The sequence below is a fragment of the Serinus canaria genome, chromosome 2, assembly GCF_022539315.1.
Source record: "Serinus canaria isolate serCan28SL12 chromosome 2, serCan2020, whole genome shotgun sequence".
Lineage (NCBI taxonomy): Eukaryota > Metazoa > Chordata > Aves > Passeriformes > Fringillidae > Serinus > Serinus canaria.
Window position 1 is genome coordinate 14755508 of NC_066315.1, and position 26276 is coordinate 14781783.

The 26276-nt window shown below is 41.7% G+C and overlaps 1 protein-coding gene across 9 annotated transcripts in view; it reads left to right on the forward strand.

The window, feature by feature from the left end:
- Positions 1-11133: 11133 nt before the first annotated feature.
- ARHGAP12 (Rho GTPase activating protein 12) overlaps positions 11134-26276 on the forward strand; it is a 75185-nt gene continuing 60042 nt past the window's right edge. For 2 of the 9 annotated variants that reach the window (XM_030228547.2, XM_030228552.2), the window contains exons 1-2: positions 11134-11221; positions 16730-17481. In XM_030228547.2, coding sequence (XP_030084407.1) covers positions 16813-17481 — 669 coding nt within the window. In that variant the 5' untranslated portion in view covers positions 11134-11221; positions 16730-16812. Of the gene's footprint in view, positions 11222-12963; positions 13056-16729; positions 17482-26276 lie in introns of those variants that run through there. The other 7 variants (XM_030228531.2, XM_050970800.1, XM_050970801.1 and 4 more) reach the window with 7 other exon arrangements.

A 26276-nucleotide genomic window follows, 5' to 3' on the forward strand; every position in this document is an offset into this window, starting at 1 on the left:
ACAAGAAAGATGGAGAGGGACTTTTTACAAGAGCATGTAGTGATGGAGCAAGGGGGAATTGATTCAAAGTGAAAGAGAGTAGGTTTAGATTACATATTAGGAAGAAATTCTTTACTGTGAGAGTGGCCAGGCACTGGCACAGGTTGCCCAGAGAAGCTGTGGATGCCCCATTCCCATCCCTGGAAATGTTCCAGGCAAGGTTGGAGGGAGCTCTGAGCAACCTGGTTTAGTGGAAACTATCTGCCCATGGCTGGGGGCTGGAACTGGATGATCTTTAAGGTTCCTTATAAGGACATATAATATGAAAGCATGAGAAGTTGTTTTAAAAGTGTGTGTTGACAAAGTACAGGAGACTTTTTCCTCCCACATTTGGCCCAGCAGGACCATTAGGTCATTTGTCAGGAGCTGCAGAAATGGTCAGGAGCTCCTGAAATGGGAATTCATTCCTTTTTTCCAGAGATTTTTTTTTTCTTTTGTAAGATCTTGAAGATCTTACTGTTCCTAAAATACGTGCCTGCTTAGAGGAATTTTAAATGTGAGTCTTCTCACTTGTGTTTATTTATTGAACCCTTGGGAGAAAGAAGTCTTCTTGTATATCTAACAAAGTACCCTGAAAAGCTCTATATTTAAAGCAAGCCTACTCACCTGCCTGACAGCCCAGTTCTGTGGAATAATCTCATTGCTTGGGGCTCATCCTGAGCCCTGGGGGCAGCCTGTTCCCTCAACACCCCAAAGATGCCACTTGCACTGCAGTGAGCCCCGGGTCACCCCTCCAGTTTAGGGCCCTGGCCTCAGTTCCTGGGGCTGGGATGGATTCCCTGGCAGTCCCTGCTGGTTTTCCAGCAGATGGCAATAACCCCCAGTGGGTGAGGGGCAGGGCCAGGAGTCCCCCACAGCAGCCCTGCAGATCCCTGCGGTGTGGGGAGAGGCAAAAGCAGGGAAGAGAGAGCAAGGCAATGAATAATAGATTACTAAAATCTAGCCAGCGAGAAAGTGCATACACAGGAGAGGGATAGAGTGCATAATTCATCTATAATTGCTTGGAGGGGGGGTTAAATAAAGAAGGGAGCTGGGTTTTGTTTCCCTTTGTTTCTCTTTTGAGTTTTCCAGCAGTGTCAATGTGTTTTTATTCACCTCTCTTGGCCTTAGGGCCCAAAGGTGACCCAGCTACCATCCTGCCATCTGTCAGGTGATGGGGCTGGTCACACACGAGATGCCAAGGTGTGACTGAAGCATGACCTAAAAACCACCGTAGCCTGTAATACTGCAGGCCCAAAGTGGGGAGCGTTGAGGATACACCTTTAAAAAGACAGGGACAAAACGCTGATACCATCTTGTCAATGGCTATTTCACAGCTCCTGAAAATACCCTGAAGGAATTTCTATCTTGTGATTCATGGTTAATCATCCTGCTCACTTTGCAAGCCATAAAATGTAGTGAGGTTCACTTTTGTCACAGCAAATGAAAACGTGTGTAACTTTCTTGTGTTCCTGCAGAATGAACAAGGGAGCTCAGGTCGGCTAACTTGGAGTCTGTAAAGGATGTTTCCTTGGGAATTCGGTATGTTTGTGTCTGAAAGTGATGATTCTACACCCTGCAATTGTAAAGATTAAACACCACTAATTTTTTTTTGCATTACAGGAAGTCACAGAAATATAGGCCCATGGTCTCAACTCAGAGGTCTGTTTGTGTCAATATCCTGTCTCTGAAAGTCAAAAAAATTAAGCTCTTCTGGAGGAATAGCAAGTGAGACAACCTGCCCTGGTTTCCTAATCACCGGGGGGAGGGATAGAAGACTGGTCTCTGCTGTAAAACCTGAGCGTTTGTGTTCCAGGGCTACCTGCGTAAAGATTCTTTTGTTCTCTTATCTAGCTGCACTCTCGGCCTTGGTGAAAGGCTTCGGCAATAAGTTCCATGTTCCAGTTTGTGTGAAAACCTTTCTCAGTTTCTGCTTTGTAGCATTTCAGTATCACTGGATGTTCCCTTCTTTTTATGAATAACTGCACTTAGAAACTTTTGATCTGAGTTGTCCTTACCATGATGACTTTGTTTTTTCAGAGTTTCCTGGTACTGGTCTTTTCCAAAGATGAATGTTTTCAATGTCTTTTTAAAAAAAGCACAATAAAGTGGGAAGAATGGGTAAAGCCCACTCAGAAAACATGCAGAAGACTACAGAGCTACTCACATAAGAGAAAGCAGCACTTCAGTTTCTATGTCTCTCCTGTCCTCTTTTGAGAAGCAAATGCAAAGGGCTGAGGAAGGGAATTTTTTTGTGGGGGTCTCTGGTTGCAGGAGCAATAGCTGAAGACCTATAACTGTTAGAAATCAGTAACTGTTTATTATTTCCTCATTGCTGTATCAGCAGACTTGTTTTAACTTCTGCTGTCATGGCAGCTTCTCGGCCTCCACAACAATAACCTGTCTCATGCTTATTGCTGAATTATGGTGTGTCCAGCACCTAACAAAACACTCCATTTGTGGCATGCAGAGAGTACCTGGTCTAGGCTACCAGCTCTGCCTTTCTGTTGCTGTTCTGTTAAGATGGAGCTGATGCAGTGAGTGCCAGAGATCATTTAGTGCCAGATGGACTGGCACAGAAAAATGCACTTCCAGAGGCTTGCTCAGAAGTGACTGTCCTGCCCTTTATTTTCTGATCAAGAGATGACTGTAGATACTGTGGTTCTCTTGAGGATAACTTGTGGTTATTAGGGCACAAAACAATTTCCATTAAACAGGAGTGGAAATGGGTGATATATTTCCCAGTGAATAGTAAATTAACAAGAAATTTGGCTTCAGTCATTCAAAAAATTCAGATCTGATCTGAACTCATTTGAACGATGCTTCCTAGGGAGAGCAAAGGAAAAGCGATGTCACTGTATTCCTATCACAGAGCTGGGGGAGGGCAACGCCTCTTTTGAACATTCAAGCTTGGCATGAAAAATGCAGGTTCAGTATCTGCTTGAGGGGATTTAAGCCCCCTCTACCACGTATTTCTCAGTCGTTCATCACTAGCAGCCACACCATTTAGTATTCTGGGGTGCCTGCAATCCTGTTGCTGCTGTTCCACTTAGCATCAATAATTAAATCTTCACTGCAGAGAGACTGAGCTTGAGATATCTTCCATCCTCGAGGAGTGCTCCAGGCTGAGAAGCATTCACACCCTTTGTTTAAATGACTGCTCATATATTTTCCACGCACCAAAACTGGCAGACAGAGGGACCAAAGGTGGCCCATTTAGAGTGACTCTTGTGGTTAGCAGGCTAATCTGGAAGAGATTATAAACATTATCTAAAACGCAGTTTCTGCTTCATTTGAACTAAACTACAAGGTCATTGTTTTGGTATAAAAACTCTAACATTTAAATTTGTTTTGACCCTGGTCAGGATCTGGTTTTAATTTTGTTCCCCTCCCCCCCGCCCTCTTTGCTCTTTCTTGTCTCGGCAGGAAGCCCGAGAACTCTCCCTCCTTTTTCATTAATTGCAAACATAATGCTAACAAAACTCTGAGCCAGTGAACACTTCTCACTTGCCTTTGGAGTTTATTCATCCCTAAGGTAGAGCTATTATTTCATAATTGGAAGCACCTTCAAGGGACTCTTTTATCAGTAGTTTAATAGATACTTACAGATCTGCCACTGCTTCCTTGTGAATCTGCCTTGGTGTTAACAGCTTTTATCTTGGCTCAGCTGTTTGCAACTGCTCCGGGACTCCCCCCTTCCAGGACATAGTTTCATCCTGACCGAAACCAGCATCCTACAGAGCTTCACTCTGTCACTGCTGCGGACAGGTGCTCACCAGATTTCTTCCCATGCTGCAGGAAGAGATCATGACCTCAGTTATGTAAAACAGCGGATGGAGAGAACATATTATGTACTGGTTAAGTCATGACCTGGTATGCACAAGGCCTCTAGACTTTCTAATTAGGGACTGAGCTAATTAGAACTGGCTAAAATGCCCATGTAGTGCACACATTTTTATTTCATGGGCTTCAAAAGAGATATAAGCCTCTAAAAGGTTTAGAATTTATTAAAGTGAAACTTGACTTGTTGGTTTCTCTGGGTCTGGATTGAAGGCACTTGAGACAGTAGTTCACGTTGGGACTCAAGTGTTTATTATTTCTTATCAGTAAATCAGTCTCACTACTGTGAGTTCAGCAGCTTTTCATTAGAAGGCTCAAAATGGTTCACAATCTCTTGTTACAAGGTCTTTTAAGACTAAACTATCCAATGAAGAACTGACACCTAGATTATTTCCCCTTTTAACCCAATAACTGATCCCAAAGAGCCCACCATGTGGACTTTTCTGCCCAGTTACAAAATGCCACTCAAACCTGTGAAGAAGAAGGAAGAAGAAGCATGAAGAAGAAACCCAGGCCGACAGACACCCTGTGCCTTCCATCTTGCTTCCATCCACAACATACTAAAAATCTCAAAACCTAAATTTCTCACCAAGTGATACACCTACACTGCTCTCTATAATCTATTTCACACTTTTGTGGATTCTGTCCACAAAATGTCTGTCTTGAAGTCTAGGAAAGTTTCTCCATGAATGAGGGTCAAAGTCAGTGCTCCCCTGGGGGTCAGGGCACCCCAGAGCAGAAAGAGAAATATTCCCAGTGCTCTGGGTTTCTACACTGACTTTTCAAATGAAATCTGTGGTTACATGAATCAACAATTTTTATGAGAGTTTGGGGATTGCTGTAATGACTTTGATAAGGGTAAGGCATTTTCACAAACATTCTGGGGAGTGCCAGCTCAGTGAAGGGCTGAGGGTGGGGGAAAAGGCACAGCTATGGCAAAGAGGTGCAGTGCAGTGTCACAGCCAACACAGCCTCTGATTTCTCCCTTTCTTTATTGCAGAGCAATTGTAATGGTCAAACCATGGCCTACATGAAACATTCCAGGGGATCCTTTGCCTTGGACTGGGATGTAAAACTATGCTGGCTGAGCCAAAATACAAAAAAATTTCCATTCTTTCTAATGAAACTTCTATTTTACTATTTAAAAACCACATGAAAATAACAAAGACCCAGCCAATCCCCTTTTATCACTTTCTCCCATGGTTTCCTCTCTAGTGAAAAGCTGGAATGACTCATTCTGGCTAGAAACAGGTGAGACAGCAGCAGCATTGAATGTGTCACCTTTGGCGTTATTGCTAGGCCAGCCTTCGAGCAATGAAATTCTTTATAAGGGTTTCTGTTCACTTTTCAGTGGAAAGAGGAAGGAAAACCAGCAGAGAAATTTGCAAGAAAGCAGACATAAGACAAAATGTGGACTTGGATTCCTTAAGATATCTCTGTTTGAAGGAGTGATGGATTGGAAAGGGTTTGTGCCCTGAACTCCAGTGACTCTTTGGGAATGGCTATGATATACTGAAATTGCTAAGAACTCTGAGCCAACACATAGTTTCCTTCATACCAGCCCACTCAGGGACTTGAAATAACTTTTTTTTTTGGTCAGAAGCAAAACTCAGAAATGAAAGATAGAAACACAGCTTGTCATGGAAATGTCATGACCTTCTACCTGACTCTTTCTGCAGTAGCTAGTGGCACAGGAGGATTGGGGTTTTTTTTCCTTTTATGAAGCAGAATGAAATTCAGAAGGGTTGGTGCAGGAGCTATGATGGAACAGAGGAACTGGAGAAGGAAGAATAAAAGGTGGCATCTGTACTAGTCAATTAAACACAGTCACAGGTGCTGGAACTTGATCATCCATACTGTGAAATTGTGAAAGCAGTTCTCCCCATGGCTTTGGTGAGAGGCTAGCTTGCCATCTCCCACACATGTTCTGCAATAGGACCATTCCCAGCCAGGCTTTAGACTGTGATTTGCAAGAATGTTTACTCAGTTGAATATCACAGTGTGCAGATTAGGTATTTCTGTGAGTCACTGGGATGCATAGAGTGAAACTTCTTCCACCAGGATTGTTCTCTAGTTCAGTTTTCTTCAAGAACAGCCCCATGGTGACTAGGCAATGCCTTTAAGAGAAAATATCATGCTTATATAACAAAAGAATTTGGAGAACATCTGAAAAAAAAAGTGTCTATTTTTCATATGATTTCAGGCAGCTGAAAATGAAAATCGAAGTAGCTCATTTTTCTCCCTTGAATTTGTCTACTTCTTTATGTACATGAAAACTTTTGGCATTCACCATTTCCAGTGGCAGTGATTTCCACTACGTACATGAACAGACTCTAGAGTGCAATTGATCTGATCACATATAGGTGCCTACCTTAAGATGAGGTTAATTATTCCCCAGCCTCCTTTGATTGTGATAAATAGAAGTCCACTGAGTCTGAAGGGAGCTTTGTCATCCATCTTTGATGTAGATATACACTAACAGATACCCAAAACCTACTTGGGCAGGATGAACCTCTCCTCTGACTTCTAGCTGTGCTTGTGAAGGTGAGGGAAAACCTATCCAGGCTGTCAGTTTCTGCTGTTCCTCAGAAAAAACCACACAGTATTTATCAGACAACCTCACATAACTTCACTTTGGCCATCCACTGGGAGCTTTGCTGGACCTTGAGGAGCCTCTGTGGTTGCATGGGTCCAACAATGTGCAGTATGAGTTGGAGCTTCCAGTTTCAGAGCACCCACCAGTGACTGGGTTGTTTACCAGGTCACACCAGACCCTTGCACTGAAGTAAATTCTGAACTGCTGTGATTTGAGTAACTAGAAACTCTCCTGTGAATCTTCTCTAAGCCTGAATTTGGTGCAGTATAATAGAATTTACTTCAACATGAGTAAAACGTTTATAACACTTATTTAATTCTTTTTGCAAAGCTATGTATTATTTAGATTCTGCTTATCAGTGGTTGATAGACAGCCCTTCCTTTTCACAAGAAAACATATAAGAAATTATATGGGCTATCCTTAGTTCTCCAAGGTATAAAAGGACATTTACATTGTGCCTTTGAATATGAGCACTTCTTATTACAGGTTTATAAGAATAGATATTACTATTAGAAGGATTAATTGCCTGTTAGCTCAAACCATGATGAGATCAAGACATGACTAGCTGTGCAAAGATGACTAAGATTTAGCTTAGGCAGAGGTCTTAGGTCAAGGTAGCACAAAGAAGAGTCTGCCTTCATCTACTGTGGGCTTTAGCTATTCAGTCAGAAAATTATTCATTACTTTTCTCCACTTTTAATTCTGTGCTGTGACTCAGAGGTATATTTTAGTGCTCCACACAGAAGTGATACAGTTTGGAATACTGTGCTCAATAAGAGAAAGGTGATAAACAGTTTAATTACACAGGTGAGTAGGGAATCAGCTCTTGGCAAGAGCAGAATCAAAAGATCTGTTAGACCAAAACAAATCTCACTCTGTTCTTTAGTAAGCAGTAAGACAATCAGATAGCTGCAAAAAAAAAAAAATGTCCTTCACTTGCAAATTGAGACTGCAAATGCAAACAATAGGTATGTCTGAATTTCTGTTACAGTTTCCTCTGGATGCTCCGAGAGATGTGAGTATTGAAGATCACAATGGTGATGTGGCTAACAAACAGAGCAGAGTGAAAAAGCATGTGTTGGCCACTGTCCACTCTGCCTAATACAATTTGCAAAAATAATCTACTGGCAAAATGGAAGAATTTTACAAATTCCTTGCTGATTTTTCACAGCAAAACAAATAATCTTCTCTGAACTGTGGATAAAAGTTCCTCCTTAAGGCAGAAAATTCCTTTGTAGTGTAATGGTGAAAGAAGTTCTTTACTGAGCTGGTGAGAAATCTGGGTTCTTTTTTTTATAGTCTTTACTTTAGTTGTTCCCTCATCAATTGATTTTCCTTATAATGCACAGTTATATAAGTAAAAATGGCTCATCTATTAGTTGAGTCAGGAGATGGGGAGTAAATTGACAAGTTCATGCAAAAAGCCCACAGCATCTGCACTTTGTGAAAAAGTGCTTTTGTAATACAGAGAAAGAACAGAAAGAAGGAATTGATTGTATGTCTACGTGTGGGTGGTAAGAGTATTTTTAGATAGAGGTGAGAGGCTGGAAGCTGTCAAAAAACCGAGAGTAGGAGCAGAGTACACAGGAGATGCCCCAGGTAATGTGTTTTAGATCAGGCAAGCCATTGAATAATATATATTTATAAGTAGGATTAAAAGTAAAATAAAAATATATTCTATTTATATCAAAAATATTTGCTGAAATAGGTGCATTTGTCTAAATTCAGAATGGTTTCTCTAGAGCATATCACTCCTAAGGTTAGAAGAACAAAAAGTGAAAGGTGTCTAAAAAGGAGTGAAAACTTGAGGAAACAGCAAAATGAGCAAGGTGGATATTTGCAGTATCTGCCTGTTAGAAGTGACAAAGCTTTTTGTATTTGCCTTCTTGGTCATTTCTGAAAGAAAGAATCAACACAGTTCATAATGAGATTATGTTTGGTAAGGAGGGGTGGCAAACAATGAATAAACAACCCAGATTTAATACCAATCACGTTTTCAGCAGCACATTTCTCCTGGTTACCTAACACCAGTTCTGGGACCATGAGTAACAGGATGGCAGCAGCCACTCTCAGATACGCATTTCTAATTAATTAAAACATGACACACATCTAGAATTACTGTGACTGAGGCATAAAATAATGGACAGCTGAACTTGCAGAGATTTGATAGAGACTCAGAAGAAAAAAAATAGAAAAGAAAAATATGGCAATTTCACCTTCAAATTTAATAGGTTCAGCTTTTTATACATATGACATTAATACTTGAGAACTTTGAATCTCAGAAATGAAAACAACATTTCTATGTCTAATTCAAACACCAGAAATGGATTTTTTTAAGACTGGATTTTCAGAACTGTGAAGCTTGTTTTCTATGGATTTGTGTTTTATCATAGATCGTAACTATCATCTTTTTGTTCTCCCACAATTGCAGCATTTATGATGTCACTTTCTTACGTAGATTTTTCTCCACCTCTATATGGCTGACTGCTTCCACAGACCTTGTGGGAGCTTAACCACCTTTAAGGGAACTCCCTTTTGTCAAACACAGTTAAATTTGGACAAAGGTTTTGAAGGTTTGGCATAACAGAACAGATAGATCCTTCAATCACTGATGTTTCATAAGGAATCAGCTTACCAAGAGAGAGATTGATGTTGTTGAGTGTAAGGTATAGATAGAGAATAGTCAGAACACAATAGGTACATGAATTGAGTCCTGTACTCTCTACCATAGCTCACATGTACTACATAAAGCAATTATAGTTGGCAGTTCTTTCAGTCTGGGATTTGTTAGGTCAGTACATGTACTGGATCTTTCCAACTAATATATACATGTAGTCCCATCTGAGGTGTGAGTATGGCAGCATTCCTACATCTCTGGGAAAAACAAGTCATGGTGAGTAAAGGTTGTGAACTTTAGCTCTTTCTGCTCCAGTGAAAGGGCAGAGAAATCCTTCATAGGCAGAATACGCAACAGATACTAAAATTGGAACTTGGGCTGGACAGTTTATTTGTAATGTGGAATCTTTCATGACTGCACTTGGGCAGGGACTCAAAATTACATATCTTCTGGCACCTTCAGCTCTATTATGCCTGTTGATCTTATGTGAGACCATTGGTTCAACCCTGACTCAGAGGGAAGAGTGCCTCAGACTGAATCACTAATGCCATATCCTGCAGCACTCGAGTGAAGCCTTGGCAGTAAGGAAGGATAATTATAGTGTGGTTACTGTGACTGATTTTTGGGATGCTTTTATATACACCTCAGGCATGACAGCAGGTAAAATGCAGTCAGCTTGTTCAGAAGTACCCAAATGTCCCAAGAACATTATTTTTTACCACAAAACTGGGCATACAGATAGAATCCTACTAGACAGAAACATCCAAAATTATATCTTTTTCACGTATGTGTAATTTACAAAAGAGTGAGCATGAATAAAAAAACTACTGCCCTTTTACACATTTCTTTTGTCTTTAAAGGTAAATAATGGACATCTACATACAAGATGTTGTTTCCCTTACAATAGAAATGTTGGTCTCTAGTCTGTATTTTCCAGACCCTGTGAATAACTGCTGAACCCATGGGTGTGACAGTGTTATCAGTCTTACAACACCAACAGAATTTCAATAATTATGTTTTGTGAACAGACAGCCCAAAGTCAAATGATCCTTGGTGTCAAGGGGACTTTCTCACAAGTACTCAGGCTTGAGAAGAAGAAGCTTTAAGGTGTATGCAGTGTTTTTCTACTTGTCTTGCAAGTTTGTTGCATAACACAGGTGAGATTTCAAGGAATCAATACTGAAAGTTCAAGATGGACTGCAATTCGACATGAAAATATGTCCACATGTTCAATTAAACCTATTGATGCTGTTTTCATCTTTTCCTCAGTTGAAGTCTGTTTCTCTCTCTTACTGGCACTTCTCAGGTCTTTTCCCATTGTTTGTCCCTCCCTCAGCAAACCTGTTCTTTCCACCTTTTGATGGGTTTACTGTCTCCTTCCTCCTTCCTTGTGTTAAAATAGTCAAAGAAGAAGTTAGACCAGCATTATCCTTCATTAGATTAATAGAGTGCAGACAGTTTACACATCTCCATGCCATTGTTTCAGGCTGTTTGCAGATTCATTCAGATACTGCTGTATCAGTTACAGTCAGTTCATGCTTTCAAGGTTATCTTTGTAACCAGGAGAACCAGATACTGCTTTTTCAAAGAGAAAGATAAGATTACTTACAATTTGAAAATGCTATGAAGGCCACCTAAATATTTTCAAATAATGTTTGAAATTTTTTTTTTAATACAGTAAGAGGTACCAAGCGAGTTAACTCAAAATAAGCATCAAGGACTATTTCTTATTGTTTCTCTTTGGGCAACTACCTAAAAAATGTGGTTTCGTCAGGTATATTCTATTGAACAGTCAGACCGACCCCTGTTTGCAGGGAGGAAAGTGCTTGCTTTTTGTTTTCCCTCTGTTCGTTTCACCAGGGACAGAAAGGCCCGGGTGTTTCACACACCGCATCACTTGGGAGCTGCTGGCATCGCTCCAGCAGCCCAGGGCGAGGCGGACAGCAGGACGGACGGAGCGGCCGGTGCGAACACCGATTTCTCACCGGGGGCCGAGCGGTCCCGGGCACCGCCCCCGCCCCACCCCCGCCCGGGCCCGCCCCGGCACGTGACCCGCGGTGACGCCGCCGTGCCCCGGAGCCGACACTCGCCGGGGCCGCGGCGGGAGCGGAGCGGGAGCCGCCGCAGCCGGAGAGGGGCCCGGGCGGTAGGTGGGTGGCTGCGCCGCGCCCCTCGGCCCGCCGGGGAGGGCGGGGGCAGGGACGGGGACGAGCGCGGCGCTGCCGCCGCCGGGACGGTCGGGCAGGGCTGGGTGGCCCCGCGGGGGCACGTCCATGCCCGGGCCGGCGCAGGGGCCGCAGCCCCCCGGCGCCGCCGCCCTCCCGCCCTGCCTCTCCTGGGGCGCCTCGCGGAGCGCTCCCCGCGCCCGCCGGGGCTCCGGGCGGCGCCGCCCCGCTCTGCCCCCGGCGGCGGCGGCGGCTCCGTTCCGCGGGCGGCGCCGGGAGCGCCGAGTTGGCGGCGCCGGGAGGCAGCTCCGCACCTGGGCGCCGTCGCGGGCCGCGCTGCCGGGCGGCGGGGCCGGGCCGCCCGCGCTGCCGTGTGCGAGCGGCGCCCGCTCACCTGCGGGAGACAAAGGGAGGCAGCGGCGGCCCCGCCGCCCTTCCCGGGCGCCCCCGCCGGGCCGGGGGGATCTGCCGCCCTTGTGTGAACTTGAGCGCGGTAACTTGGGGTGGCTGGGCCGGGCTGGTCGGGGCGGCCGAGCCGCGCTATTTATAGCTAGCCCTCGCAGTCAACAACTTAACAAAAGCCCGCACCGAGGAGCGAGCGGGGCTGGCAGGGAGCGAGCGAACGAGCGAGCGGGGGGAGGGGGGGCGCGGGCTGCAGCGGCGCTGAAAAGTTGTCCTGACACTTGTTTAAAATGCATCGCTTATTCAGTGCTCTGAGTCACGGGCAATTATTAAATGGTTGCTTATTATGCCTCTAGCGTTTAAAGACGGGCGAGCTCCGGGTAGGTAGTTTACTTGCGAGTAGTGCTCGATTTCGAAGTGTGTTTGAGGAAAGAGCGAAGGGCTAAGCTTGTTTTCATGCAGCTTGTAAGTTGTGTGTGTTTTGGTTATATCTGTCATCTCCATTTGCCTCTATTTGTATGCAACTTTTGCATGCTCTCAATGCGTGCTTTGCAGAGGGTGGCTCTTGCAGGCGCTGGTCTGCAGGAAAATACTGGCTGAGGAGTCAGGTGTGCTGGACAAGCAGGGGGAAGAAAGGTATGAATGGGGTTGAAGTCTGGCAAGGGACCAGTCTCCCAGGCAGTGGTCATGCAGATACAGCCTGAACCCCTAAGAAAAGTGCCCAGGGAGAAGCAGAATCATGGAATCTTTTGAGGTGTAGCCAGGGTAACTCATCTGGCCTGAACTGTTAAGAATTTATCTTAATTTAGCCTTCTTAATTGAGTTTATTTCTGTATCAGCACTGCACAAGGGTTCATTTCAGTAGTGGGTGAAGTTTGATGCTGAAAATGGAAAAAGATTACACAAGTCAACTGCTGCTGCTTTGTAGGACACTGTGAACAAGGTCGCACAAAGAAATTTAAGGCGATCCCTTAGTACTCAGTAGCATTTTTAACAATTTATCATCTGTTTGTGTTGGAAAGTAAGTAACAATTCCCTGTCCCCTGTAAGGTTCTTTTTTTGTGGTTTTTTTTTTTTTTGTTTTTTTTTTTTTCCCTAGAGGAAAATAAAAGAAATAGCAAAAAGTATTTTAGGTTGTTTCCCAAGATTCAGTTACCTGGTTCTGGAAGATGAGAAGTAAATACTCTGTGCCTGATTAATTTCAAAAGAGAGGGTAGGGGTGAGACTTGAATTCTAGAATAATGCTGAAGTTAGGGGTGATCATGTCTCATACAATACATGAGCATTCTATGTGTATCACATATGATCATATTTATGATTCTGTGTCTTAGGACCGTGCTTCTTTCAAACATTTCCATGGACTTGAGGATCAGTCGAGGAGCACCATTCTGTAGCTAAGACTGGATGCTGTAAGGAGGTGAGGGTGCAGCTGCAGGGTTCAGGTTGCTCCAGGAAGGGCTGAGCTCTGAGCGGACCTCCACCTCTCCAAACCCTGCCTGTCTGATGGTGATTGGAGCTGTCACATCGGGTCTAGATAAAAACGGTCTCGTTTTGTGGGGACGCACTTAAAAATGTAGCTAGAGGCGAGTGTTGGCATGCCGAACCCCTGGTGCTGCGTGTGCACCCGCTTGTGGGGAGAGTTCCCCGGAGCCCCGAGCGCGGAGCGGGCCGGCCCGGTGCCGGGGGCAGAGGAGCCCATGGGCCAGGGCCGGGCCGGTGCCGGGAGCAAAGGAGCCCATGGGGCAGGGCCGGCCCGGTGCCGGGAGGGTCCGATGGGGCAGGGCCGGCCCGGTGCCGGGAGCAGAGGAGCCCGTGGGCCAGGGCCGGCCCTGGCAGGGGTGCGCCCGCGGGCGGAGGGTGGGGGAAGGGAGGAGCTGACCTCTGCGAACACCCAGAGCTGCCAGCCTTAGTCAGCCTTAGCTGAGTAAGAGATGGGAACGGTTCCATGGCAGCCGGAGTCCGAAGGGATCTCTGCCCCGGTGAGGAGTGAAAGCCCTGCTCGCCTCTCTCGCAGCGGCTGCCGCAGCCGGTGCCGTGCCTGCCCTCGCCAGGCTCCGCTCCCGTGGGACAGCGGGAATGATCCGTGAAATGGTGGCTTGTGTGCCCACGTGTGGATGTGACCACCTTAGATCACTTGTCAGTAGCGATTGAGGTTTTCTTCACCAGGAGAAAAGTGAGGTCTGAGTCTCTTTTTTGATGTTCATGAGCATAGGTTTTCTTAGTGAGGCCGTTTGTTATTAATCTCTCAGTCAGGTACTGAGACTTTATTTAAGGTATTATTTATTTAAGCTATGAAAGCTTACAGATGTTCTCTGCAGAAGTAAATGATTTTTCATACTTATCATTCTCTAATTAGAGTAATTCAAACTTCTTTACCAATGTGGATGCCATCGAGCATGACAGGTAAATGGTAAGGAATAAAAATACCATGAGGATGCAAGGACTGACCAGCTGTATCACTTCAGCTGCTCACTGGTAGCACAGTGAAGTTAATACTCCAGGTGTCAATACTGTGCATTCCCACCTGTATTGCTGTGAGCCCCTTACAGCAGAGGTTTGGCTGAGGCTCTCATGGCTCTTTAAACTGTGAGACAGCTTCATGAAAGGGCATTACAATTAGCTGGCCCCTGGGCTGCACAGAGAGTACATGCAGTCTACTTTTTATGACACAAGAGTTGCATTAAAAAAATTAAAGCATAACAAAAATTATTTCATTTGAATCTTTGAGGTCAAGGCCATGGTAGTTGTTTGCTGATCTTCAGGGTAAATTTCCCACCTATACCATACATATTTCTTGCTTTTTTGGGTTGAGGAGAATTAGAGCCTTGCTCGATCCTGATGATGTGATCTGTTTGTAAAACTGTTTTAGTATTCTGGCTGAACACAGCCTGTCTCTCTTTAATCATATGTTCAACATTACCAAATGTTTGCTATTGACTTGATAATTTTGCAGCTTGGATGAAAGACCAAAAATTGTGCTGCTTATTTTTGTTGTTTCTTTTATGTTGTTATTTTTTGGAAAGAGATTAGGCTGCAAAACTGACTTCAAAAGTGGGTAGAGCTATTTTTGTAGCGGTTCCGTTTTATTTAACTTGTATTATTCAAAAAATTGGCATTTTTTAAGGATAACGTGCAACCTGTTGAACCTTTCTGTCTTGAAACAATTTTAAACATGCATTCTCAATAAGTTGTCATATGGAACCGGCAAAAAATGAAAACATTTTCAATGTTTGTTAGTCCTGTGGGAAAACAGAGGCTTACGTTCTCTCTTTGGTTTCTGTGTGGGAGAAAGAGATTTAGGATGGATCCTTGTCCTGTGGTTCAGCTTTTTGAGGTAACAGAGCTTTGAGGTGGGCTGCAGTTTGGTAAGATTTGCATTTTTCTGGTGTCTGACCTGGAAGCTGTGAAAGGGGTTGATAGCAGCTTTGAAGAAGTGTTGGAAGGAGTCAGGTTTGCTAAGAAGAAAAAAATAGCATTTGCATGGCAGAGCTTCCGAAGCTGGGAAGAGAGTAGGAATGGCTGCAATTTATTCATGTTTACCTTCTGCTGCTGTTGCTAAACAACTGCAGAGCTGCACTTAAAAACACCTATTTATGTAGAATAGCAGGTAAGCAAGTTGTTTTGTACTGAGCCTGTAAATAGACTTTGAATGTCAACGTTCCATTTTATGGTAGAGAGTAAACACCAGAATCCTGGCATTCTTTTCTACTGCTTTGTGTTCCTCTTGTCAGCTTTGTTGAATGTGGTACCATCATTACTTCTGCAAAGTCTTTTATAAAATTGTAAATTTGACTTTGGGATTCTGTTTGGAACCTTGAAAACGGTGGTGGCTTCTTGATTACCTGTAGGAAATGCTTCTTGGAAGTAAAACAAGATGGTCTGTGGGAGAGAGACACAGGTTAAAGATGGGCACTTCTGTTTTCATGTAATACTTTAGCTTTTTACCTTCTACTTTGTTTCTGAGTTATGAGCCAAAGGTATTTTTTCAAGGCTCAGGTCAAATAACAGAAATGGCAAAAAAAAATTGAATGATCCTTAGTGGTTTCTGCTTTAGATCTCCCCAGAAGTTCTTTTTCTGTTGTTATTTCTGTCCTTAGTCCCATTTAGCAGCTGAGTTCACTCTGCATGTGTGTGCCTGCATGGAATTGCATTAGTTCCACTCTGTGGCAGGGTAAAGGCTACAAATCTCATCACAAAGTCTTAACTTGCAGAGCTGCAAGTTTCTACGTAACTTTTCTCATTCATGAAATGTGCATTTAAAAATAAAAAGATGTCTTTGTTAATCTTCATAAGGTTAAATATGGCAGCATTTGACTTCAGTTCTCCTACTTTCTGTGTGAATGATGGAAGATCTTACATGCTTTGATTTTCAAGGTTAAAAATCCTACCTTTCATGTTAATTTACTATATTGTGTTCAGTGCAAGTTGGCAAGACCAATGCTTACCCACCCATGAATTTGGACATTGATGCTACATGATTAAATAGAATTTGCTTGTGGGTGTGAATGCAGTAGCAGTTGTCTGGATTATAAAGATGCTGAAAAGTGCTTTTCAGAGTTTTCATGTATTAGTAATTTTTCATTACCCCTTTTGGTTCATAGTCCTGTTTTTTCACTGTGTCACTGTGTTTTGTTTGTCACTGTGTTTAGATTTTAAGATCTAGCCCTTAAACATTTGGTTAGATCAGGTTTTCTGTGAGGTAGATAAGTCTTCTTTGGAGTATTTTGATTAAAACTAGTGTATTAACAGTTTATTTAAGAAATTAAGCCTATATGTAAGCAAGGGATTGACTCAGATCAGTCCCCTCACCAAATCCCCAGTGATCAATCAATATTAATCAGTAATAGAAGCAATAACTAATTAATTAATGAAGTTAATGAGCCACTTGATAGCAGGAGGCTTGTGTGAATAGGACAGTTCAATCAGTGACCTACGTTGTTCTACTGATTTTCTATTTCAACACTCAGAAGGAAAATACTGCATTTTTCCATTAATTAGTCTAAGTAGGCAGGATTTCTTCAAAATTATTTTTATCCAAAGTGCTCTTAAACAGCCACTTGATTACATGTACTTTTTTTTTTTTTTTTACAGCTCTGAACATTAACAGGAAAATAACACTGAAACAGAATGTCGCTTACCTTTTGTCTGAAAAGGTGAAATATTTTCAGATAGAAATGGCTGATAAGGGTGGGAAGATGCTCCCAGGACATTTTTACATTCAAGTGGAGTATGACTATGAGTACGAGGCCAAGGATAAGAAAATTGTGATCAAGCAAGGGGAGAAATACATTTTAGTGAAAAAGACTAATGATGATTGGTGGCAGGTCAAAAGAGATGAAAATTCCAAACCCTTTTATGTGCCAGCTCAATATGTGAAGGAAATACCCCGGAAAGCACTGATGCCACCTGTGAAGCAGGCAAGCATGTTGCCAAATAACACCTTGAAGTTGACACATGGATTACAGAGATCAACAGAAAATGTGAATAAGTCTCCAGAGCTTTCTAGTTTTGGAAAATCTTCTCCAGTTCAAGTGTCTTGCTTAGTTCGAGATGCCAATCAAAATCTGGGACCGAACAATAGCCCCTGTCAAACTTTTGGTTTGAGTCTGGACCTTACCCAGAACAATGGAAAACTTAGCAATGAGTTGCAGTCTCCCAAGGTTTCCAATCAGTTTAGAACCATTTCCATGGGTCATTTCCCATGCCCGGAGTTCTTGGAAATAGAGAAGACCAGCTTTTTGCATGAACAGTCTTGTGATTCAGCAGGAGAAGGCTCAGAAAAAATTCACCAAGATTCAGAGTCAGGAGATGAACTCAGTAGTAGTTCCACAGAACAAGTGCAGGTAAGCTGAAAAATGGCCACCATGTCTGGTTTGTTTTCTTTTGTTATTGCCATAATTGTCTGCTACTGTTTTGAGACTTACTTCCAAAAAATTCCAATTGTTCAAATAAGAATGTCTTGTCTCAGCATAAAATTGTTACTAAAATAGAAACAGTTCATGTGTTTAGTTCTTGCAGAATTTCTGTGCTGTGGAAATGGATTCCATTTACATTATTTTGTGATTTAAAGAAAGAACAATTGTGTTTCCATATTAAGATTGTTTTAATATGACACAGAATTTGGGTTGTATTTTCTTTCAGAGGAAGGGAGCCTACTGCTGTAACTCCTCATGACTCGGCCTGTTGAAATGTGCAAGTTATTCTCAGTTTTCCCTAAGTGTGTATAGATAACATAAGAACTGGAAATTACTGTCTTAGTGGGTTTAATTACACTCAAGACTTACATGGAGTTGAATTTCTGGCTTGATCATTTTATTTGTAGACTGTTTTAATGAGTCAGCCATGACAATTCTGCTTCTCACAACTTTACTCTGGATTAAAACTCAAAACATGTGAGTTTGTTAATTAGTATGGAAGAATCTCAGGAATGATGTACTCCTACTTCAGGCTAAAACTGAGCATTGACGGCCTTTGTCCTTGGTAAAGCAGTTTCTCTCACTTCTTAATTATTTTTTTAACAGGCAACCCCCACCCCCATCAAAAGATTAGAACTCTGACTTAATCAGGTCACTTCTGGTACGGGTAACCAAGTTAATTAGTCTATTGTAATCCAGGTTTGCTCTCAAACCAGTGATGTATGTGTGCATACACATAATTATATATTTATATATGTGTGTATGTAGATAATTACCCCACCTCATGCTTGCCTTCCCCATCTTTCTTTAGGGACATGTTCAATTATTTTAAATTCTGTTCAAAGCTCCCTACTCTTGAACTTAAGCTGTAGTGTGAAACTGTTTTTGCTTGGATAAAAATTGATTGTTACAGTAAATCCCACTTGGCAGCATGTGTTCACAGTACCAGAGTATCTCAAATCAAACCTGATGCGAACAGTAGACATGAAAAGTTTTACCATTGAGGGCTGTGCATCAGTACTTTGCTAATAAGAAACAATGAAGACAAAACTGCTTAGGAATGAGTCTGTAGGGGAAGATCTTAAAGATACAAGATTGATTAGGTGAATTACAGAGTCTTGAACTGTGTGTGTATATATATTTATTGAAATACTCAGAATCTGTACCTTTTCAATACCCTACTATATTCTTGGCCTCATTCCTGATATTCAGCTTCTATAGTTATGGGACATCATGTCTCTAATATGTGTGTATTTTATGTTAGTTTTAACTTCATCACCCCTCCCACAAATATTGTGGGATGAATAGAATTAATGAATTTTATTTCTTTTCTTCAGTGATGTCTTTCTTACAGTGTGAGAATCCATGAGCTTTCTTGCACTTTCTTTATAGCACTGCCCTAGCTCAGTGTAGTTGATATGAACCACTCAGAACTTGGCACAATAAAGTGATTACTAGATATTTATTTTATAAGCATGTGTTGGCATGTTACTGCCTTATTAATAAATTGCCAAACAAATGATGAAAATGCCAAGGAATGTTTAGAAAGTGTATGAAAGTATATCCTACTTTAAATAGTTTATCACATTAAAATTAATATTACATGGTAGGACAGTTCCTTCTTCTGTGTTGCCTATAATTTGATGCATTTCCTTCTCTAAAGCAGATGGAATTAATATTACATGGGTGTCTTTTGTCAATAATAAATATATGGCCTGCAGCTCAGTTTCCACTGGACTTTGTGCCTCTTGATGCAGTGACACTTAATCTTTTCAACATTCTCACCTCTCCCCACTATACTTTATTCAATGCTACATCTGATTTATAAATTTATATTTGAGTGGGGCAGCAATGCATGTATTGTAGACACTGTGTTAGGGAAGGTATGAAGGGGGGAGTTTTCACAGTGGTCAAGAATAACAAATGCTAAAAATGCCACATTTTGGCTGTGGAAAATGCTTGGCAGTTTCACTTGCCATTATGAGAATCTTGGGCAACAAGAGTGTGGATGCTTGCTATGCCTTGCAGTTTGCCTTATTTTGTAACTTATTCTCATGGTGGATAATTGCAAGCTCTTTAAATACAATGAAAATGTTTGACATTTAGTAGCCGTGGGGATTAAAGCAGTGGTAGAACTGATGTCACCGTTAGCTCAGTCTAGATGTTCAGAGTGCCAGCCTTCTCACTGGAACAGCTTGGCAGTTTTTTTAGAATTCTTTCAATAATGAGCATTGTTTAGTAGAAATCAGCTGTGTAGAAATTAATGGCTCAGAAAGCTGTTTTTATTGCTCTTAGTCTGTAGTGAGAACATCAAGTTCCTGGCTTTCACGCACAAACAGGATTTCACTTCACAAGACTGACTGCTTCTCCCTCCCCTGCCTGCTGTGGAGTTCAGTTTTATGCAGTCTGCATTATAATAAACTCTAAGCTACAGGTGTTTTCTCTTAAATTTGTAAGATTAGAAACTAGAATTACCTTAATAATGCCTTCATGTAAGTAATTTTTTGGTGGTGTTAAGGTGATAGCATTCAGCTTTAGCCTGACCTTCAGTGTTTTTTTCACTGTCCTTGAGTACAAATATATGAGATACAGAAGAATGCTTCTCTTGTGAGATCTTTCTAAGAAGTGGTTACATTATCCTCTGAAGATTATCCTCCTCCTCCTTTCCAGTAATGATGTGCTGGTTCTGCAGCTGTACAGTCTTGAACTCATAGGTTTACTGGCTGTGGAAATACTGGAAGATCCAGAGCCTCCAAAGTAATGCAAAAAGGAAGGATTTTTTTAGCAGATGAAATATGTGAGGTGAAGGACAGAGAGGTGGCAGTGTGAGCAGAAGGATTTGCTAATGAAGATGTAGCAAAGGGTTTGGTCGAGAGAAACATCAGGACTGGATAATGAACATTTTTGACATCTTATGCAAAAAAATGGCGACTGTTGATTGCCACTCTGGTGGCTAAGGCATTGTAAGAACCATACTTTAGTTTATGGGCTTGAACTGTGGGAGGCTGGAGGTAATTAGAGGAAGTAGGGCTTGAGAGGAAACAAGCTTCAGTTTAACCAGATTTAATTCTCTGGTGTTGACAGTAACTGCAGGTCGAATTGGAACTGAATGAAATAGTTTGAGTGAATGCACAGCTGGGTGTAAGAATCACTGAGACAATGGTGGCACTTAAAGCTGTGAGAATCAATGAAGTTCAATAAAATTTTAGGAAAATGTGTCAGGTGTTATATCCTGATCCCAAGGAAAGGGCAAAAATATTCCTCAGGGAGGCCAAGTATGTAGGAAGGAAAGTTCTGAGTGATTCTTTAGCAGATATGGACGGTACTTGAAAGAAGTAGATGGGATGTCTGAGCAGTATGCAGTAGAAGCAGAGACCTGGGTAATTGTTCTGAAGTAAAAAAAAAACAAAAACACACATTCAGGCATGCCTGAAGAGGCAGGAAAAGTTGAAGCAAAAGGAGAAGACATTAAAAGTGGTCTTTAAAAAGCACCCTGGGCAATGCTTGCTTTCCTACCAAGTTTTGCGAGAGAAGGTGTGCAGACAGGGAGAGAGTTGGATAAGATCAGAGATCGTATTAAGAATGTTTAGGTGATATCTTTGAGGATGATACTTTATGATAAAACTACAGACAGAATTAAAATCTGCTTTTGGCAATGCTAATGGATAACCTATGGGAAAAAACTTTGTTTCTGATGCGTGTTACCTCCTCTTTTGTCATAGGAGACATGGAATGTATTTAAGGGTAAATACATGGCACTGTCTAAATGTTACTTTTTATGCTTATTAGAAGTTACTTTTAGCAGCAGGTTGGTTTTAATCATTATAAATATAGACAGTGACCTATTTGCAAAGATTGTTCTGTCTTTCATCCTCTTTAGTAATTGACTATTGCATAAACTGTGAAGCACTAAAGGGGATTATCACTAGGATGGCTGTTTTGCTTTGATTAATTCTGAGTAGTAAAGATCTTAAAGAGCTCTTTCTGTCTTGCCTTTGCAATTTCTGTGTGATTGCAGTAACGTTTTAGTCAGGAAAATAAAATATTTTCTGTTTCTGTGGATGTCAGCATATCTTCTGGAGATCTTGGAGTTCTTGACTTTGTCACTTAGTTGAAAGACTGGTGGCAGGTTATTAGAGTGCCTTGCTGGTCCAACATTAAACCTCTTAAATAAATGGCTATCACTGTTTTGCAGGGCACAGAATCAGTTTGCTTTTATAATAAGAAATGCTTTTTTTTTTTATTTCATTCATTTCTCCAAGAGATGAGTAATTTGACAGTATGAAGGAAGCATGCAAGATTTTATTTCTTAATAAAAGTGAACATGTTTGCAGATTCATGGTGATATGTATAATGTAGTAGTTTGAATTATGTCTTAAGTACCATCCTTTAGTCTCTTCCTTTCTTAAAAACAGCATTTGTTATTCTAATGATGTTAAATGCTGAAATATGCACATTATAATGAGGTGAAGAATAACTTTCAATGACAAGGAACTAAAAGCTTTATAATTTAAGGAGTTTTATAAAACATTAAATTTTTTTCCTGTGATTTCGGTAGTTGCTGCTAGAGCTTTGTAAACAGCTTGAAATGTTTGCTAAATTATGTTAATAACTCAAAGGTTCTGGACAGATAATATTAAGGAATATTTTTCCTGGCTGGTTTTGTATATGTGGGTTTTTTTTTTTCCACGCAGTGTCAACAGGTCTGGATAGTTTCACTTTACAGTGCTGCTGTTTGTGATCAGCTCAGCCTCTGTAGTTTTCATATGTAATTCAGGTTGCTGATAGTTCTCCCTCTCGGTCCAGGTGAGTAAATCTGGATTTAGGTGCCCTAAAATGAGCAACCCTTGTCTGCCACAAGCACTGCCTACAGCCCATATCCCATATGCTCCTCTGCACATCCCTGCTGCAAATCAGATTGAGCTTCCTTAAAAAAATAAACAGCAAGCACCAATGTTATCTGTGTGAGGCAGTTGTCAGAAAATCACGACCTGTGAGACAAGTTGGTTTTAGTTGACTGGCTTGTTCTAATACTGATGTTGGAATGCTCAGCTGTGTAAGTTACAGATCTGCTTGGTACATGCAGCTTTGTGTTGTCTCTCAGACTTGAAACAAACATCTAGTGCACTGTCAAAATTCTGCAAGTGCCAACACAGTCTTTTGACTCTTGGGCTCCTATTAACCCAAATTTCATGCAGAAAATGATGAAATGGAACTTTGAAGGCACTGATTTAGGTGAATAAACCTGTGGCTTTTATCCTGGTAGAATCACTTCCTAGCTCAAATGAAGCTCAAGCTGCACTGTGTAAGGAATAATAGTCATAATATGGAATTGATTTTTCTGTTTTTATCTAGAAAAGTGTAATTTCTAGGGTGCAATGTTTGAGTTTTGGTGCATGCTGTCCCACCTGCCTTTTCTTTTGAATTCATGCCCAGTGACAGCCTCAGCAGGGTGATGACAGAGTCTTTAGGGATGGTGGCGTAAATGCTTGAACAGGAAAGCAGCCCTAGGAAAAGGATTGGGTGTTTTGTCTCACTGCTGCCTAAGCTGAAAGCAGCTGGAGATACTGGGGACTTGATTTTTCTCGTTGTCAGTGCTTCTGTCATTTGAAGTAGGGAACCACCAGACACAGAAAAGGCTGTAATAGCTAAAACTCTGCTTGAGACTGTTTTGAGAATATTTGATCATATCTTGTTCTCTCACATAACTCTGGGCACAAACAATTGCTTTTGCTGTGTCTTTACCTGGTTACAATCTAGGCAGTTGTTTAATATTGCAGTGCTTGCCTATAGAACAAAGGTGCTGTTATTCTGTAGAATCCTAAAGAAAGTATCATTTGTTTCACAGCAGTGTGACAAAACATCAGGGAACGTATGACTCTGTAGAATAAAATGCAAAACACTTTTTCCCTTTTTTTTTTAGGCAGCTCTCTGGAATAGTAGACATTTGTGCTTTAAAAAAAAGCAAGCAAAATCTGTGCATATCTAGTACCCAAACAGCTGATATGTCTCTGACATGCCTTGCCAGGTATGTTTGATTTAAAAATGATAGAGACAAATGGGTTTGTCCTTTTTGTGGAGTTTGTTCCAAGGCTAAGGACAATACTTCTGAACAAAACAGTCATTCAGGATAGTAAGAACTGAGGATTTTCAAATGATTTCTGCTGTGAGTAACATGATGTTAGAATATTTGTATCAGTTTTGAATGTCGCCTATCTTAAAAGGTTTTCTGACCTAGTTCTTGGGAAAGACAGTAGATTTCTGTAGATTATAGTTCTATTCTGGTAGATATGAAAGTGCTAGGTTAGTGCAGAGAGGCATTCAAACAAGCATAGAGAATGTCAGCAGTGGGAAATGGTGCAGAACGAAAATGCAGAATGCAAATTTCTTGGTGTTTCTGTATTCGAAATAACATGCAGTTGCTGGCCTCTCTCATCATGAAAAGGAGGTAATTTTGGTATACTTTTCCCCCATCTTTTGCTAGTTTGCCCTAAGAGTTCATAAACTCTTTTGACAGAGATTTGGAGCATGTGTACAGTGATGCTGTGAAGACTGGCATAGGCATTTGGAGTCTGTATTTTAATACATTCTAGTTTTCCATCTGATAAGTTTTGTAAATGAAAGCTAGAAGTTGAGGAGCTGTCTGAGTGAATTTAGGTTATTGCTTATGTTGAGTTTTGATGTTAAATTATCTGGCTTCACCTTCTGCTTATAATCAAAATCATGATTAGAAACTTGGACTCCTATTTTAAATCTGAAATTGCGTATTACATTTTGAATTTAAATAATATAGTTTTAATTATTCCCTTTTAAAGTAGTTTACCTAAGGCTTCTGGATGATCTTCAGATCATCTAGTTAAATTTAAGTAACTTCCCTGTATTTTGTTTAAAGACAGTGCTGAAAAGCAGAGTTTTATGTCTGTTTTCTGCTGGTGTGTAGTGTACACAGTTGCCACCTTTGCTTTCGTGGATTGTTGTTCAGCTGAATCACTTTGCTGCTCCCATCACCACCTGGCTCTACAAATATTTATTTCCAGTGCTGCAGGGAGGTGGTGGTTCTGGCCTGGGCAGTGTTGTCACGAGTGTGTCACTGGCCTGTAAGGAGCTCCTTTATGGCAGCCTGGATAGTCACAATCTAGTGCAAAGTCAGCAGATGTGAAGGACTCGAGGACACCCTTGCCTTTTTACTGTCACTGATGTGATGGGACTCAGGCAACAGGTGTGCTTATGCAATACTGTAACAAAATGTTATATCTGGTAAAAACAAAAATACAGTTAGCAAACTTTCTGGACTCGGCTGCTTGTTCAGCATGTCTACTAATATTGCATGCTCATTCATTTTCTAGAGAGCTTGAAAGATCACCAGGATATTGTTTGTCAGTGATTCATGGTACCACAGAAATGTTACAGAAAGTGTTGCACATAACTATTGCTTGTCTTCTAGATATTTAGAAGAAGCTTTATCCTGCACTAAAGTGTTGCAACAACAAATGAGGTTCTTGAGTGACTTTGATTTGACTGCTTTTCCTATTGAAATTGAATGCAGGTGTATTTCCCTCCTCCCCCAGCTCCCACCACTGCAGATTTATCAACATGCTTGGCACTATCCTTATCAATTCTTGGGTATCTTCATCCAACTGGAAAAGCTAATAGATGTTTGTCATGCATAACTGCATTGTGCTTTAGGCCTGGGGAACTCTGTATGTGTGTGGGTGCATATCTATATACCCATGTTCTCTGTGTATATGAGATATAAAAAAACCAGGGGCAGCTGTTCTGTTTCCTGGTAGCCCTTTGATCTTGATTCACACCTCATATAGTGTGGCTACCAATTTTAAGCTTCCTCACAACTCCAGGAGATGTACTCATCAGTACTGTCTTTTTTGTGCCATCCAGATAAGGCCATTTGTCCTGGCTGTGACTTTGCTGTGTTCATCCCTCCCAGGTGCTGCACTCTTAACTTGTAATGGCATTTTCATGCTTCCTTGAGGCTGTGTGCTTTTCCTGCTGCAGTATGTGCTACCCCATGGTGCTGGTGCCCACCAGCTATGCCAGGGACCTGCAGTGCTTCCTCCCAGGAGAGCTTTTCACAGCCAGGCTCTGTGGCTGCCTTGCCTTAGGCAGGGAGCAGGAGTGTGGGGACAGGCAGCATGGCTCTGCCAGGGGCCTGGTGGTCACGCAGCTCTGTCCCCCTGTCCCCTGAGCTCCTCTGCTCACTTGTGCCCATGGCAGCTCCTCACAGTCACCCAGTGCAGCCTCCTCAGTAAAAGCTCCAGCCTCCCTCTTCCCTTACCTTCATTCTTCTTGCTTCTGCCAGCCTGAAGGGCAGTGCTTATGTGACTGCCTGAGGAGACACAGGGTGAGGGATGCTCAACTTGAGATAGTTTTTCTTTTTGTTCTTCCACGCTTCAGTCTCAAAGAGAGACCTGTCTCAGTGTTTCACAAGGTTTTGGGTTGTGCTTCACCGAGGTGTAAATTTTATTTTTAAGATTTGCTTACTTTTCAGTTAATTATATATGTAAAAACTGTGTTTCATCCATTTTTGCTTTTTGCTAGTACATAAGTTGCTACTGTAACTATCATTTGAGCACAACTTAGAAAAACTTGTGGGTTTTTTTTTAATGGAAAAACAGAAATCCAAATCCCGAGTATTATGCTAAAAATCTAGCTCTAAACTCTTATTCTTATTTTCTCGTTTTGTAAATCTTTAAAGCCCCAGCAGA